The sequence below is a fragment of the Lissotriton helveticus genome, chromosome 1_1 (genome assembly GCF_964261635.1).
Source record: "Lissotriton helveticus chromosome 1_1, aLisHel1.1, whole genome shotgun sequence".
Classification (NCBI taxonomy): domain Eukaryota; kingdom Metazoa; phylum Chordata; class Amphibia; order Caudata; family Salamandridae; genus Lissotriton; species Lissotriton helveticus.
In genome coordinates, this window is record NC_136057.1 from 1297116304 (window position 1) to 1297131887 (window position 15584).

Here is a 15584-nt window from a genome sequence, read left to right on the forward strand (position 1 = left end):
GCCTGTCTGCGGCTGACAGAGACCTGATGGACACGGTTCTTTCGACTGACAAGGTGGCAACCGTCATTCGTTCACTGCGCTCTGGCAAGCCCATGGGTCCCAATGGTCTGCCCATTGAACTGTATAAATTGTGTCCTGACAAACTGGCGCCATATCTTCGTGATATGTTTCTAGAGTCCCGCGACTCTGGCTCCCTTCCACGTGACCAGCGTCTTGCTAATATCGTAGTGATTCACAAGGAGGGGAAGCCACGGAATCGCTGTTCATCTTATAGACCAATCTCGATTCTCAACGCCGAACCGAAAATTCTGGCTAAGTTATTAGCTAACCGCCTGACGAACGTTATCAGCGACCTGGTCCATCCGGATCAGTCTGGCTTTATCCCGCACCGTAACACGGCGCTCAACCTGCGGCGCTTGCACGGTGTTCTCGCGAGAGCGGCGTCTTTTCGTGAGCTGGCCATCTTGGCTTCCCTGGATGCTACGATGGCCTTCGATACTCTTGAGTGGCCTTATCTCTGGGCCGCTCTTGTGTAATTCGGATTCGGCCCCAGGTTCATCGGCTGGGTGAAACTTTTGTATGCGGAGCCACTGGAGCAGGTGTTTGTGAATGGTCGAGTCTCTGCGTCTTTTGTCCTCGGGAGGGGCACGCGACAGGGCTGCCCGTTATCACCATTGCTTTTCGCGCTTGCCCTTGAGCCGCTGGCTGCCTGGTTGCGCTGGGAGCCCTCGCTTAAGGGGTTCCAGTTGTCCCCGGACTTTGAGGATCGCGTCTCGCTCTATGCGGATGATATCCTATTGTACCTTACATCCCCTCAAAAATCTCTGAATGTGTTGTTCGATGTGCTTACTTCGTTTGGGAAGAATTCGGGCCTTGTGATCAACTGGGCTAAATCCTGTGTATACGTGCTCTCGGGAGGGTCCCCCCCCCCCCTCCCCCCTTGCCTCGCCGATGCCCCATTCGGGTTTCTCCGACGGGCTTTAAGTACTTGGGGATTTTTATTTCTTTGGACCCTGTGGCTCGCTACGAACGTAATCTGCTCCCTCCCCTTCAAAGATTGAGACTTGATGTTGTGCGCTGGCGCGGGTTGCCTCTATCACCGCTCGGGCGCGCAGCCCTTTTTAAAATGATGGCCCTGCCACGGTTTTTGTACGCGCTTCAGAATACGTTCGATATTATTCTGGCGAGCTACTTTCGAGAGGTTGAGAGCCTGCAGAGACGGTTGATCTGGGATGGACGTTCACTTATTGCCCTCGCCAAACTCACTCTTCCCTGGTATGACGGGGGTATAGCACTGCCGGATATTAGGCGTTACTATTGGGCCTCGCAGCTGAGTGCGATCAATCATGCGACATATGCTCCTGCTCCTAACCCGGCGTTCGAGATGGATAAATATTTGCTACCGGGCGGGGATTACAGAAGGGCGCTCTACTCCAAGGCGGCGGGCAAGGATTTATCTGGACCTACCAAGATTGCTGTACGTGTGTGGCATGCTACGAATGCATCTGTGGGATGGAGAGATCGATTGACTCGTGCGACCCCGTTGTATGCTTCTGAAAGGTTGGGATGTCTCTGGAAAGCGAAAGGGTTTGAAAAATGGGATACGATTGGCATTAGCTGCGTGGGCGACCTTTGGGTCAAGGGCAAAATCAAGACCTTTGCAGCACTAAAGACCGAATATGAATTGAGTGACAGGGAATTCTTCCGATATGCACAGATTCACTATGCCTTAAGTTCGGTTCTCCCTGCGGGTGCTGTCCTCCCCAAGTCCTCCCCTCTTGAAGATAGGGTGCTTGACGGCCACGTCCCCGACAGTACCATTTCCCTGATATATAAGAAGTTGATCAACACCCGAGTGGACCTGCTGGTGCGTCTTAGGGAGGTTTGGACCGGTGATGGTTTGGAGCTGGACGACGAGGATTGGCAAGCTGCATCATCCTCGCCTAAAGAAGTTGCGATTCCTGCCCGTCTCCGACTCGTTCAGCTCAAAATCTTACATCGTGTATATGTCACTGGCCCGCACTTGATTCGTATGGGTTATTCCTCAGACGGGTTATGTAAGCGTGGCTGTGGGATGCTTGGAACTTTCCTCCATATACTTTGGGAGTGTCCGGAGGTAGTGATGTTCTGGAATAACGTGCATGCCGTGATGGGTAGGGTCACGGGAGTGGCGTTGCTGCCCGAGGCCAGACGATGCCTGTTGAATGTGTGGGAGCCGAATGATTATAGTGTGGCCCAGACGCAGTGGGCGACCCTTGGGAACATGATTGCCAAAAGGGATGTTGCGCAGTTGTGGGGTTCCCAGCGGCCCCCCACGGTATCAGTATGGAAGGAAAATATGGATTGGTGCATGTTCAGAGAGAAGACTGTGTATGTGGCACGGGGCAAACCTAGGAAGTGGAACAGCATCTGGGGCCAATGGAACGCATACCGTGGAAATATATGTATGCCTCCATTTGTTGAAAACCCCGAAGTCCCCCTGATCCGACATTCCATATATTGTGTGCTTTATGTTATTCTTAATTTGTTTCCCCGCTGGCCCCCTCCCCACAACATATGCCATTGATCTATTGTATAATATCGTTCCTAGGTGTCCTCTGTGAACACATGTTCATGTACACTGTTTCCTTTTTTCTGCCTTGTATGTTGTTTTTCATCTTTTAATAAAAATGTAATAAAAAAAATAAAATAAAAATAAATCTAAACCTACTTATAACCATAGATTTAGGGTTTCAGTTGCAGGAGAATCTCCAATAATTATTTTGTTTTAGATTTAACACATCCATGATAGATTCCTGTGATAATTGTATAACCATCTTCTTAACCCCATGCGCGCTACGCGTTTTCCCGCTGTGCGCTGACTTTTTTAAAATCCCGCGGTTCATGACGAGCTCAGCTCGTCATGAGCGTACGACAGGCGTAACTCATGACGAGCTGAGCTCGTCATGAGCGTCGAAGGGGTTAAAAAACAGCATTATCCTTGGGGCAGGTTATAATTCTGATCACAATATTGATGTTAATATAACTAGGATTTTATTGGGATGGTTTTATAAAGCGCTCCAAGACCAACAAAACGCTATATAGGGTGCACCGCAAATCAATCAATAGTGGGAGCTACCAGGCTACATGGGATTGTAATACTTTGAAAAGCAAATATCAGACATTGTTACAACAAGCATTTGCAATGCAATAGGTCTCACATTTGCGAAAGTTTGAGCTATTGTGTAAATTATATTGTTTTTTACTTATGTTTTTTGTTTGGAGTGGATGTACGTTGTTTGTATTGGAATTATGTGGTTTGGATTGGAATTGTTAGTTGTGAAATAGTGTGGGGTTGAACTGTGTAGTGGTAGTGTATTTATGTAGTGGAATTATGTGGTACGGTGAAAAGATAGGGGTGAGAGCTGTATAAAATAGAAAGCAAGTAAGATTGAGAGGCATAGGTAGTTTGTGTATGAAGTGGCGAATGAAGACTAGATGGTGTAGTAGAAAGAGTGTGTTGGAGAGAATGAATGGGAGAGAAGGTTATAGACACATAAAGAGGCTGTGTTTGTGTACACACCAAAAGAAGTGGAGGAGAGTGTCCGTTTGCTGTTTGGATTTTTTGAAAAGTTATGTTAAAGAAACTGTGCTGTAAGACCTGAAGTGAACCAGTATGAGAAATGTTGGTTGAGGGTATGCTTGTGAAATGGAATTATGTGAATAGTAAGTATGTGGTATTAACTGGAGTGGACTGATGTGGTATTGTGCGTTGTGAAGTGTCATGTATTGAGTGGAATTATGTGAAGTGGTATTGAATTATGTGGCATGATGTGGAATTCTGTGGTGTGGATTAGATGTATGCGGTGTGTAGTGAAATTGTGTTGAGTGGAATTGTGTGCTGTGGAATTGAATTGTGTGGAGTTGAATTGTGTTGCATGGAATTGTGTGAGACTAAGTTAAATTATGTGGAGTAGAATGATGTGGCACGGTGTGGAGTGTGTTTTTGTGGAGTGTTGCTGTGTGCCAGTAGATTTATGTGTGGTGTGATTATGTGCTATGCAGTGGGGTGTCATTTTGTTGTGTGGTATGGAATTGTGTGGAACTGTGTGGCATGGTGTGGAAACTCTTCTGTGTAAAAGCCACACGAAGGGCATGAATGGGGGTGGAGGGAAACAATGGAGAAAGCGTTCGTCTATTTCGTCTTTTATTAACAGTGCGCTTGTGAACTATGAAGCGTGACTTTCGTGCATTGGGGGCAGGCGAGGGGGGTCAGGGGCGGGAATGACTTGAAACATATTTACCATACGAAATGTTCTGAAAGTAGCCAAGTATTTTTCAGTAGATGTTAATATATTCAATATAAATAAAAAAATACCCGATGTGCATAGAAAAGTGTTCAGTGCATACTTTTTAGTTTAATTACATTGCGATCCGCGCCCTAGGGAGGTTCACGGATCCCTCCTCTTCCTCCTTCCCCTCGTCCTTGGCCGGGCTGCAAGCTCGAAAGTGGTGTGGGCACTGGCCCGCTTTGCGATGCGAGCGTGGACTGATATCTTGGTCCGGAGAAGCGGTTGATAACGAAGGCCAACGGAGAGGGCTGGAGGGATTGTGAGGCCCTTTGTAATAAAATCAGCGGGTGTGGGGTGATGGGTTTCCGGCCAGGACGGGCAGAGTTGGTGCTGAAATACCACTGATTACGGGTAAAGGGGAGCTGCTCTGCAGAGATCGGGCCCTTTAACCTCCTTGTTACAAGAAGGGCAAGGACTCCCGGTTCAACATGGAGGTCTCCTGGCCGGAACAGTTCCAGGCAGCGCAGCCGGGGACCGGAGCATCGGGAAGTCCCAGCCGAGTGAAGGGATGGGGCAGGGGTGTTTCCAGAGGGTGGACCCTGAGTTAAATTTGCATTTCGCAATGCCATCTCTCTCACCGGTAGTGCCCTGATGGGTCACCCCAGCCTTCAGAGGAGCTGATCCGGATTTGTGGTAGCAAGCTCCATAAGTACTGCGATGGACAGATTAAGGGAAGGTGAGAGCTACCCTAATATAGCAAAACACAACGCAAACACCATGCCTCAGCTTGGGAAAGGGTGGTCTGCTGGTTGGGGACAGCGCCACACAGCAGCTGCTAGGCCGGCGCTCCTTTCCAGGGCAAGGGGCGTGAATGCCAGCTTCACGTGCGCTGCTGCAGCGTGCGCATCGCTGCTTGTCCCCGACCCAATACTCCATGGGTGGTAACGTTAGAGAAACAAGGAGAGAAAGTAATATAATCGAGAAAGAATACAAGTGCAAAAGATTAACAAAAGCGATCGAGACAGAGGATAGGATGGAAAAGAGAGGGCAAGAAAGAGAGCGTGTACTAAGAGATAACAAAAGGGAGAGCTGGGTTTGAAAGAGCATGCGCGAATGGAGAAAGAACAAGCTGCCAATGCAAGCCGCTTGTTTATATTTGCATCAGGCTTTCACTTTAAGCGTGATGCAAAAATAAACACGCGACTGTCAAAAGCACGATGCAGATCTCCATCTGCTCGGAGACACAGGGAGAAACATGTGCCGACACGCCCACCGCCTCGTGAGAAGGGAGAAGTGAAGAGACGCAGCACGAGAATGACCAGCAACAGACGTCCAGTCTGGGTGGGCGGGGCCTAAGGGAGACAGGGCGGACACAAACCTCGCTTCCAAAGAAGCCAAACAGAAAATCGACCACTATAGATCTCACCAAGGCGAGCAGCACATGCGCTGCAACGCAGGCGAGACCTAACAAAGGCTTCCACAAACTTAATTCGGGCAAAATGCAAGAAGAAATATTGCATAGTAATTCAAAAACATTTTGGCCCCTTGTTAACTCAGCCCTTGTAATTTAGAGGTTCAAGTATGTAAAGCTCAATAACTTGGCTTCATTACTGAACTATATAGAAGTCCCTCTTTGGAAAATTCCCTGATGTAATGAAGAACATCTGGTGGGCAGTTACTTAATGTTACAGCAGGTGGGGGTGATTTTGGGGATAGTTGTAATATGAAATTGTCTCTGGCCGGTAGCCCGGATAGTCTCCCAACAGCAATATTTAAGTCAGACCCCTTTAATGGACTGAGGTCTTAAGCCCATTTTTTCTCATCCACAGGCATGAGACTTGATTTGTGGTGAGTTACAATTATTAAGACGATCAATAAGAACAGTAGGTTGGAGGAGCCGGCAAATTACAGGTTGATCCCCTTGTTGGATACTATGTCTACGATTTATTCTCCAACATTGCTAATGCATTTTATGAGCTGGCAGTTTCGTGCTGGTATTATCCCAAGAAAGCAGGGTGAATTCAGACCAAGCTATTTCACTATGGACCACTGTATGGTCCTTTGGTCATCTGTAAGGAGATGGATAGCAACAGTTTGGAAATTATGTTGTTGCTTCGTGGATTTTTTATGGCACTTTTTACCTGGTTGCTTGTGCTACTTTATGAAATAAATGACAGAATTAAAATATACTGCAGAGCTTGTTTATGATTCAAAAGTTGCATTCCCGAAATTGGGTTCAGGTCAATTTATGAGCTTGGGGTACTGTCTGGGGAAAAAAAATTGAGTTGATAATGGCCTGAGGCAGGGGTATGTCCTAGTGCCCCTCTTGTTCAGCCTTTTTATTTTAGATCTCCCTCCTGTATTATTAAATATAAATTATTTTTATCCTAAAATATGTGAAGCCCATGTTCTCATTGTGCAGATTTGGTTCCACTGGGCTACACTCTTGTTGGTTTTCAACAAAACCTTCAAGCTCTTTAATAAATACTATGATTCTAATAGACTTCCAACCACCCCTTCAAGAGATATGGTCTAATGACCAGAAGTGAAGCAAAAGTCTCTCTATTTTCAGTGAAATGTTTGAAGTAAGGATTGTTATTGTAAGTTATAGTAAGTCAATTCAGAAAAGATCTTTTTAGTTTTGTCAAAGTTTTAAGGGTTGCTAATCTCTTGTAGTAGTAGAGACTTTTCAGATGTTCCTTGAACATTGAATGTGTATATTACATTTGATAAATCAGTATATAGTCAATTTTATGATGTATGCTTTTGAAGTTGTATTATATTTTTACGGATTTACATTTCTGTAAGATTTATTCTTGGAAATAAATATTTACTCCATTTATATTAAGGGACCACTCAGTTTTTTTTTTCTCACAGCTGGTAATCCCTCTTCTGTGTTCATATTTATAGTAACTTGTCCTGCCTTTAATGAGGCATTCTGGGAAATTACATTCTGTATTCAGTACTGCTCTCATTCTGTTGCAGCATTGCTTGGTCACCCCTCCATGAAAGATTATTGTTGTATGGTTTGTGTTCAGGGAAGTATAGATGAGGTACAACTTTAGGATTTTGTGAGAGCGAGAAACAGGATACAGTTACAATTGGGGAGAGGAAAAGAGTAACCCAACGCAAAATAAATTGTGCTTTCCAGCTCTGAAACAGCTGCTAATGCATGTTGCTTTCATGCCATTCTATATTATGTAAGATGCACTTCACCAATATATCTGATACACTATTTTGCGAGTGGTCTTTAGTTGTACTGCCTAATCCTGTATTAATGCATGCATTCCCAAGCTTCAGGTTTCCACGGAAGCCACTGTCTTCCATTTGGAAATATATGTTAAACATTGACCTGTAGTTGGTGCTTTACTAAAAAGAAAACTGTGAATAGTTGTATCTAGTTTTTCCGTGCAGCCTCATCTTATGCCTTGTCTCCTAGACAGTGGTAAAATACAATAGTTTATAATGAAAGTCTAATCTAACCGTCAAACCTCAGGCTTTGAAAGGCTCATTGCATGTTGTCTTTTTCTCCTGCCTTAGCGTTAAACCAGGTTCCCTATCTCTGAAATGGAGTTGTGCCATGAATACGGACTGGTTTGACCTTATTTTGCAACACCTAAAAAAGCTGTTTCTGAAAGCAGTCGATCCAATTAAGGCAAGTTTCCTGTGCCACTGTATCTGTCTGCTGTCAAGATCTAGCAATAGGTGAACTTAAATCTCATTTAACTTGTTAGATAAAACAAAAGTAGACAGACTAAAGTTAATTTAGCTACTTCTCTGTAAAGCCATAAAATTGACTTGAGACCATTATTTTGAGCATCAGATTCAAGTTTGTTTGGGGGTGGGTGGGGGGTTGGTGAAGTATGAGGAAGAGGTGTCTGGTAAGGCTGGTCTGTTCTTTCAGAGCAGTGCTTGAGTGTGCCCTGATGCTACATTTAAATCAATATTCATTACTCCGATAACATTGACTAACACTCTTGCACATTAGCTTTTTTTGAGCTAGTTCATTTTGAACACTAATGGGTTATGTGTGGCTGTAGGTGTGTGGCTGGGCGTATGTGTGGGCGTATGGGTGGATGTAGGGGGGGTGTGTAGGGGTGTCTGTGTGTGGGTGCAGGGGGGTGTGGGTGTAGGTGTGTAGGTGGGTGGGTGGTGGTAGGTGTATGGGTGGGTGAGTGTAGGGGTGTGTGTGTGTGTGGGTGTGAGTGTAGGTGTGTATGTAAATCTATATCTATATCATTATGGGAGCTGTGCCATGGGTTTGTTTCCCCATTAAAATAAATAAATGACCCTGTGGTCTAGTGGAAATGTGTGCCCTCTTACAGTGATCCCGACCCCCCCGTCACCCCCCCCCCCCCCAAATTAGGGACTGTAGTAAGCAGACTCTTTATATAGTGGACCAAAACGAGGTACACTGTGTAGAGTCCAGGTAACCCTTATTGGTTTGCAGAGACAAAAATGATAACAAATAATAAATGATAATGATGCTTTCCTTTGTGGTAGTGTGGACGAACAGCTTAGGCTTATTAGAGGGTAGTGCTAAGCATTTGTTGTACTCGAAGGCAATACATAAAACACACACACTAGATTAAATCCATGACCAATTTAGAAAAATAAGCCATATTTTGTCTATTTTGATACCAAGAACTTAGTTCTCAAGTAAGTACTTTTTTATGTTGATTTTTACAGGTAAGTAAAATGTGCACTTAAATGCGTCTTTATCTAGCAGTGCTTCCCTATGGGGGAAAAGGCATATGTTGCATACAGTTATTTATGGTAGGTTTCTGGGGTCTCCTTTTTGGACTTAGGTTAGTAGGGGGCCAAGGTCCAAAGTACCAACAGCAGTTACTCGTTACCTGCCCTGCGGCGTCTGGGTGCAGAGGTGCTGGTTGGGATGGTACGTTTGCGTGCTTTGGACTTACCTATACTTACGTTGTAATGGCTTGCATTGTAATAGCACCTGCGTTGTAATGCCATGCGTTGTAATGGCATCTGCGTTGTAAAAGTTGCGTTGTGATGGTACTGCGTCGTTAAAGTTGCGTTGTGATGGTTGTTTCCCGAGGGGGCGGGCCGCAGGGGAGCAGTGGCGGGAATTGGGCGAGGGTTCAGAAGAGAAGGGGGAGGTGGGGGAAAACGGGCAAGGCGCAAGGCAAACAATTTTATAAAAAAATAAAAATACAATTAAGCATACAGCAGTGGGAGACAAAGGCAACCATGGAAAACGGTATAGAGAACCAGGCAGCAAAATAACTACCGAAAAACAGTCAGTCAAACATCACGCTCGGGGGCACAGCAGGGTAGAACTCGCGTCAGCAGCGGCGAGGCACAGGCACAACCGGTGGAGCTGTGCGGCAGGAGGGGAGCGACCTGGGCGTGTACAGTTTTAGGGAAAGAGACTGTGGCGTTAAGGAGAGTGAGAGGTAGTAGCCAATGGGCTACTTACCAGGTGTCTACAGACTATATATGACCATTTCCCATGGGAAGTGATCATAACACTGACCCAGTCATCCTAATTCCGCCTAAACCAAGATGGTGGAATTTTAAGTATTGCGTTCACATCCGGTAGCCCACCTTAGGAGTGGGACTAGCTTGAGGGAGGAATACGCTGCCTGACTAGCTAATTTTCCCGTCTGTCCTGTTGCCAAATGGGCCCGGGACAAGTGGTGGCATTTCCCTTTCTGGGGAAGCCTTGGGTCACATATCAAAGGCGGCAGAGGCCTTTGAAGCCTCCTGCCTTGATATAATGATCACTTAGCCATCCTGCTTGGATGAGATGGCAACCCCTCCGGCCGAGGCAGGCATTGTTTCTGCCCTTAAAGCGCTGGATCTCACCTACAGGGGGTCAGAAACCTGTCTGTTGTGGCATACTTGCCTACACCATTCAGCCAGTACTCTAGTCCTCAGTAGGTTTTCAGAGGGCACCTCTAAAGTGCCCTCTGTGTGCATGTATTAATAAATCCATAACTGGAATCGGTGTGCGTTTATGTGAGATGATTGATACCAAACATCTCTAGTTTCAGTAAATCCATCATGTAGCTGCGGAATTTTTAAATGCCAGTATCCATCACATGTTCTCAACATAGCTTCCCTGTTCACTAGTGATATCTAAGAATCGACTTGGACATCACAGGGGCTTTTCTGCTCATGCAGATATGTCCACACATGTAGTATAGGGCACCCTGCCTTGGGGTTGTAAGGCCTGCTGTAGTAGTGACTTACCTATGCTGCATGCAGTGTCTGCAGGCATGGTACACGGGTAGTGTCCTGTTATGTCTTCACTTCTTTCTGCACCAAGGCATGCAGCCTGCAATGGCAGTTTACATGATGTTGCTGGGAGGTCTCTTAGGTTGGCACAATACATACTGCAGCCCATTAGTGACCCTCTTTAGCCATTTACTAGGGACTTGCATGGGGTTATAAAGGTATTGCCGTTTGTGGGAACAATTGTACAGTTTTGGGGAAAGAGATTCTGCACTGGGGACCTGGATAGCAGGAACCCAGTACACTGTCAAAATTGCATCAGAAAATTGCAGTAGATAACACAAAAAGTGGGTGTGGCCATGTCAAAAAGGAACACTTTCCTACAGAAATTACCTAGGGTGAAGTACGATTGGAAAAGTTGGAGTACGTCTGAGAAACCTACATTGGTGAAAGTAGAAAAAGCTGGAAGGCTCCTACTTTACATTCCATTTCGTGCTCACAGGAAAAAAGTTTAACTGCACTGGAAGCTTTTCCCCAGAAGCCCCAGATGGAGACTGTAAAGGGTATCCCTAAGGTACAAGCACCCGAGGGTTTGTCTGCTTGGGTTGGGAGGGCACAACACCTTCATCCTCCACACAGTAAAGGTAGTACAGAGGGCATGTCCTCTGCACTAAAGAAGTTAAAAGAAGTAGACATCCTAACATTAACAGCCATTTTATTTATAAACTGTTAATTCAGTGCCCTTTCTCCTAATCTTTAAAGTATCCCTTGAAAACTCTGTCCTAACACTTAGTTGACTATGCAGTGTAAAAATGGGGGGATGCTTTGTCAGCGTGGCCATTGTTTTCTACCTCTGTCTTCATTCCTTCCTCATTGTCGCACATATTCAATAACCTTGCACGCTGTAGTTGTAACGTTAATATTGCTCTTGTCACTAGTGTGAAACCGTGGATCTGAACAGTTTTACTAAGCCTCTGGAAAATGTGCAAGCACAAATGTGTCCTTAAAAATTATGTAGGGAGTGATGAAATGCAACTAGGAACAGACTTGGTATGTTTTAGGCTTGATTGCTTTGGAATCCGCTTGCAAATACAATGGTGCCCCATCCCTCCCCCCAAGCCACCTTTGTTCATTCCTGCAAAAATACCCAGTAATAGAAATATTTTCACCTTCTTTCACCGTCAATGGCAGTCTAACATTGGTTTTCAGAGCACCTACTTGCAAAAATACTTCCAAATACATTGTGTGCTCTGGATCATGGTTTTTTAATTCTACCTGCTTCCCTCCTACAGGACGGTCCCCTCATGAGAACTTGGTTCCGTGTGACGTACTGTTGCTTAGAGGAAGATGTATAGTGGATGAAGCCATGTTAACTGGAGAATCTGTCCCCCAAATGAAGGTAACTGTGAAAAGAGTGACTAGTGATTGGTGAACCATTTTCAAATCAGATCAGCTTAAATACATATTCTACCTAGATCTGTGTGTTCTGGCTTCAGTGGGCGTTTTTTGGGTTGTATTATTATGGCAGAGACAATGTTCAAGCTCCGATTTATTTGTCCTCTTTCAAGGGTGTTGTCTATTTCTGATATCCAAAAGTAAAAAGAGACCCACATCATGGGAAATGCCCCTTGGTATGGAGTTAATGTTTCGTACTATGTCTCCCAGTATGTGTTGGACCAAGGAATCCATAAAACATTGATAGGTTTGACCTACATACCCCCAAGATGACGTGCTTCAGCATTGGCCACACCTGATTTACCAGAAATTATTCTAGCGGTAAATGGGCTTCTAGTAATTTCAAGGAGTACTTTTGAGGGGGTGAATAAATCTGAAAGCAGGATTTAGAAAGTCTGAAAATCCCTATATCGTAACCCAAAGACTTTTTTAATGGGGATAGGTCTAAAGGATGATTAATATCTGTGGAGATGCTTGGGACTATCTAATATCCCGGCATCTGAATGGGTTGACATGGTTCAGCCTATATAATGGCCTTAAAAGTGTACCAGGTTTTCTTTAGGACCCAGACCCTTACTCTCCTAACTCCTCTATTACAAACACATACATACATTCATCGATAAGCACACTATACTGGTTAGTATAGTTCTGTGGGACAGCGATATCTGAAGGTGCACTATTTAATTTCGTCCTGTGGGTACATATAACATAGATAGCAATTTAAAACGCAACTGGAGACATACAAGGAAATAAAAATGATAAAACTAACATAAGAATTCTTCATGCTCGTAGTAACTATTTGTAACCATCATGTCACACATGACTAGCTCACACAGCAACCCACTGCAAAATTAGTAAAGTAGGGCCACCTGTGAAACACTATGTTGGTGGCTGCGGCGGAGCCCAAGGGTACCTGCAGCCCCAGCCGGCTCACTAGCCTGCACCACACTAAGTGCTGGTGGGAAAGTGCTGGTGGGAGCCAGCACCTTTTATTTGCTCCCACCTGAGTTGAAGCTGAATTTTTATACTGCTCCTGCCTGTCTGGAGCAAAGTGGAGTTCCCTGCCCAGAAGAGTGTGGGCAGGGTTTTGGGGCGGGGGAGGATGAATTCCTCACCTTCAAAGTGCATTTGGCCCCAGGGGGTGGGGTCAACAACCCTGAGTGGTATGGGAAGGGGGCTTACTCATGCTCCCCTCCCCATATATTTCATATTGAGGACCACCGGGCCCGATCCACACTGGGGATACATTTTTTTTTTATTTAATTAGCCGGCTGGCATTTCAGTTATTTAATTTTTGTTTGAAATGTCACAGTCCCACTGGAGTCCCAAGGGATTGTGGTTTTAAAATATATATAAATATATATATATATTGCGCTCAGTTTCCATCTTGCTTTCCCCCGTCACTCACGGCCGGGTGCTTTGTAGCGCGGTGATGGACACCGTGCGGATTCAGAATCCAAGGCTCATGGTACAACAAAATACCAGCACTCACAGGAACGTAGATTTCCCAGTTTTTATTGGGCTTCTCTTAACACGACCAGACGCGTTTCGGCTGCCGCCTTTATCAATAGTGTTGATATATATATATTGCTGGCGCGCTGCGCTGAGCTGAGCTGTAAGGAGCTGATTATATATATATATATATATTTCTCTCCATCCATCAGAATTAGCGCCATAGGGTCTCCTGTAACCTTAGTATAATCAAACAGGGTAATTGTTCGACGTATATGATCAATGGTTTCGCGCCCGGGCACAAAACCATGTTGTTGGGGGAGATACGATTTTTTTAATAACTGATGCCAGTCTCTTAGCAAAAATCTTAGAGTAGATTTTGATATTGCTATTGATCAAGGTGATGGGCCTATCTCTGATGTGGCTGGAACATCAGGGTATGTCCATGGTGGTTCAACACCTGGCAGGTTCTCTGAACGCCAGGGCAGACAAACTCAGTCGCCGATGCATGGTGGATCACAAATGGCATCTTCATTCAGAGGTGGTGCAAGGTCTCTTTCAGCAATGGGGAGAGCCTCGGTCAGATCTATTCTCCACCGAAGAGAACGTGCAATGTCCGCCGTTCTGCACGTTTATAATTTCTATGGCTGCACTCGCTAGGCGACGCTTTTTGTTGCAAGTTGAGTTGCGGTCTTCTATACTCTTTTCCGTCTGTACCACTTCTACCCAGAGTGCTGAAGAAGATCAAGCTCGACCGGGCCCAAGTCATTCTCGTGGCCCTAGACTGGCACGTAGCGTCTGGTATCCCAAGCTCTTGCACATGGCCATCGATCCTTCGACCAGACTGCCCCTTCGGGAGCATCTTCTGTTGCAGCAGCAGTGGACAGTCCTCTGTCCGAACCTGTCCAGCCTCCACCTCCTTGGAGATTTAGTGGCAACAGTTGTCCGGTTTTGACCTTCCTCCTGAAGTCTGTGACATTATCTTGTCAGCCAGGCGTCCCTTCACCAAAACGATATACGCCTCTAGATGGAACAAATTTGTGGCATAGTGCACAGCAAAGGCAGTGGATCCCCTTTATGTCCCCTTTCAGAAGTTTTCCTCTTCATTCTTTCTTTGGCCCAGCAGGGTGCAGCTCTGGGCACTATCGCTCACTTGTATCCTCCAATTCACATTGTAATGCCTCAGTGGGACTTGAAACTGGTTCTGACCTACCTTATGTGCACTCCCTTCGAGCCGCTCCATAACTGTCCTCTCAGCCTTCTGACACTTAAAACTGCTTTTCTGGTTGCCATTACCTCTGCTCGCAGGGTGAGTGAGCTTCAGTCTTTCTTCCAAACCTCCTTTCCTGGCTGTTCATCTGGACAAGGTTGGCCTTCGTACTAGTCCTTCTTTCCTTCCCAAAGTGGGACAGACCATCACTTTTGCCTACCTTCTTCCCGCCCCCGCATCCTTCTAAAGAGGAGGAGAGGCTCCACCTTCTGGATCTAAAATGTGCGCTTTTCTTCAATCTGTATCGCACGAAACGATTCCGGGTAAACGACCAACTCTTTGTTGGCTATGTGGGCACCAAGAAGGGTCAGGCCACGCAGAATCAGGCCATCTCTCGATGGGTCGTTATTTGCATAAAAATCTGCTCTTCCTTAGTGAAAAAGGAACCTCCAGTGGGGTTGCGTGCCCATTCCACCAGGGCGACAGCAGCCATTACTGCTTTGGGACATGGAGTTCCCCTTCATGACATTTGCCAGGCAGCTATGTGGGCTTCGTTGTACACATTTACCAAACAATACTGCGTGGACAGCCAAGACCGGAGAGACGACTTCTTTGGCCATTCAGTTCTCCAGGACTATCTGGTGTGAACTTGGTTCGCAGACTCACCTCCAGGGTTGGTATTGCTGGGGTAAGTATTCTAAGGTGAGGAATCCATAACTAATTGTCTCTTTCAGATGAAGAAATTACTTACCTTCGGTAACTATATATCTGTAAGAGACAAAGATTAGTTATGGATTCCTCACCGCCCCATCCATCCTCCCTGTTCTGCTAACTGATTTCTAGGGTAAGGGACTTACCTTTAGGGCCCTGGTTTTTGTGCACCAGTGTTCAGTGTTTTGCATGTCTTGCATGGCTCTGCGGTTCTGGCATGGAATGTTGTGTAAAGAACTGACGTCGGCGCGCAAGGGCGGATTGTAAGTAGATACTGCAACGTC

General features: G+C 45.7%; 1 protein-coding gene across 1 annotated transcript in view; it reads left to right on the forward strand.

Annotated features, from left to right (window-relative positions):
- The window catches only part of ATP13A1 (ATPase 13A1), a 419252-nt gene that overhangs the window by 133054 nt on the left and 270614 nt on the right, over nucleotides 1-15584 (forward strand). The window contains exon 7 of the mRNA XM_078681078.1: nucleotides 11765-11871. Coding sequence (XP_078537204.1) covers nucleotides 11765-11871 — 107 coding nt within the window. The remainder of the gene's footprint in view (nucleotides 1-11764; nucleotides 11872-15584) is intronic.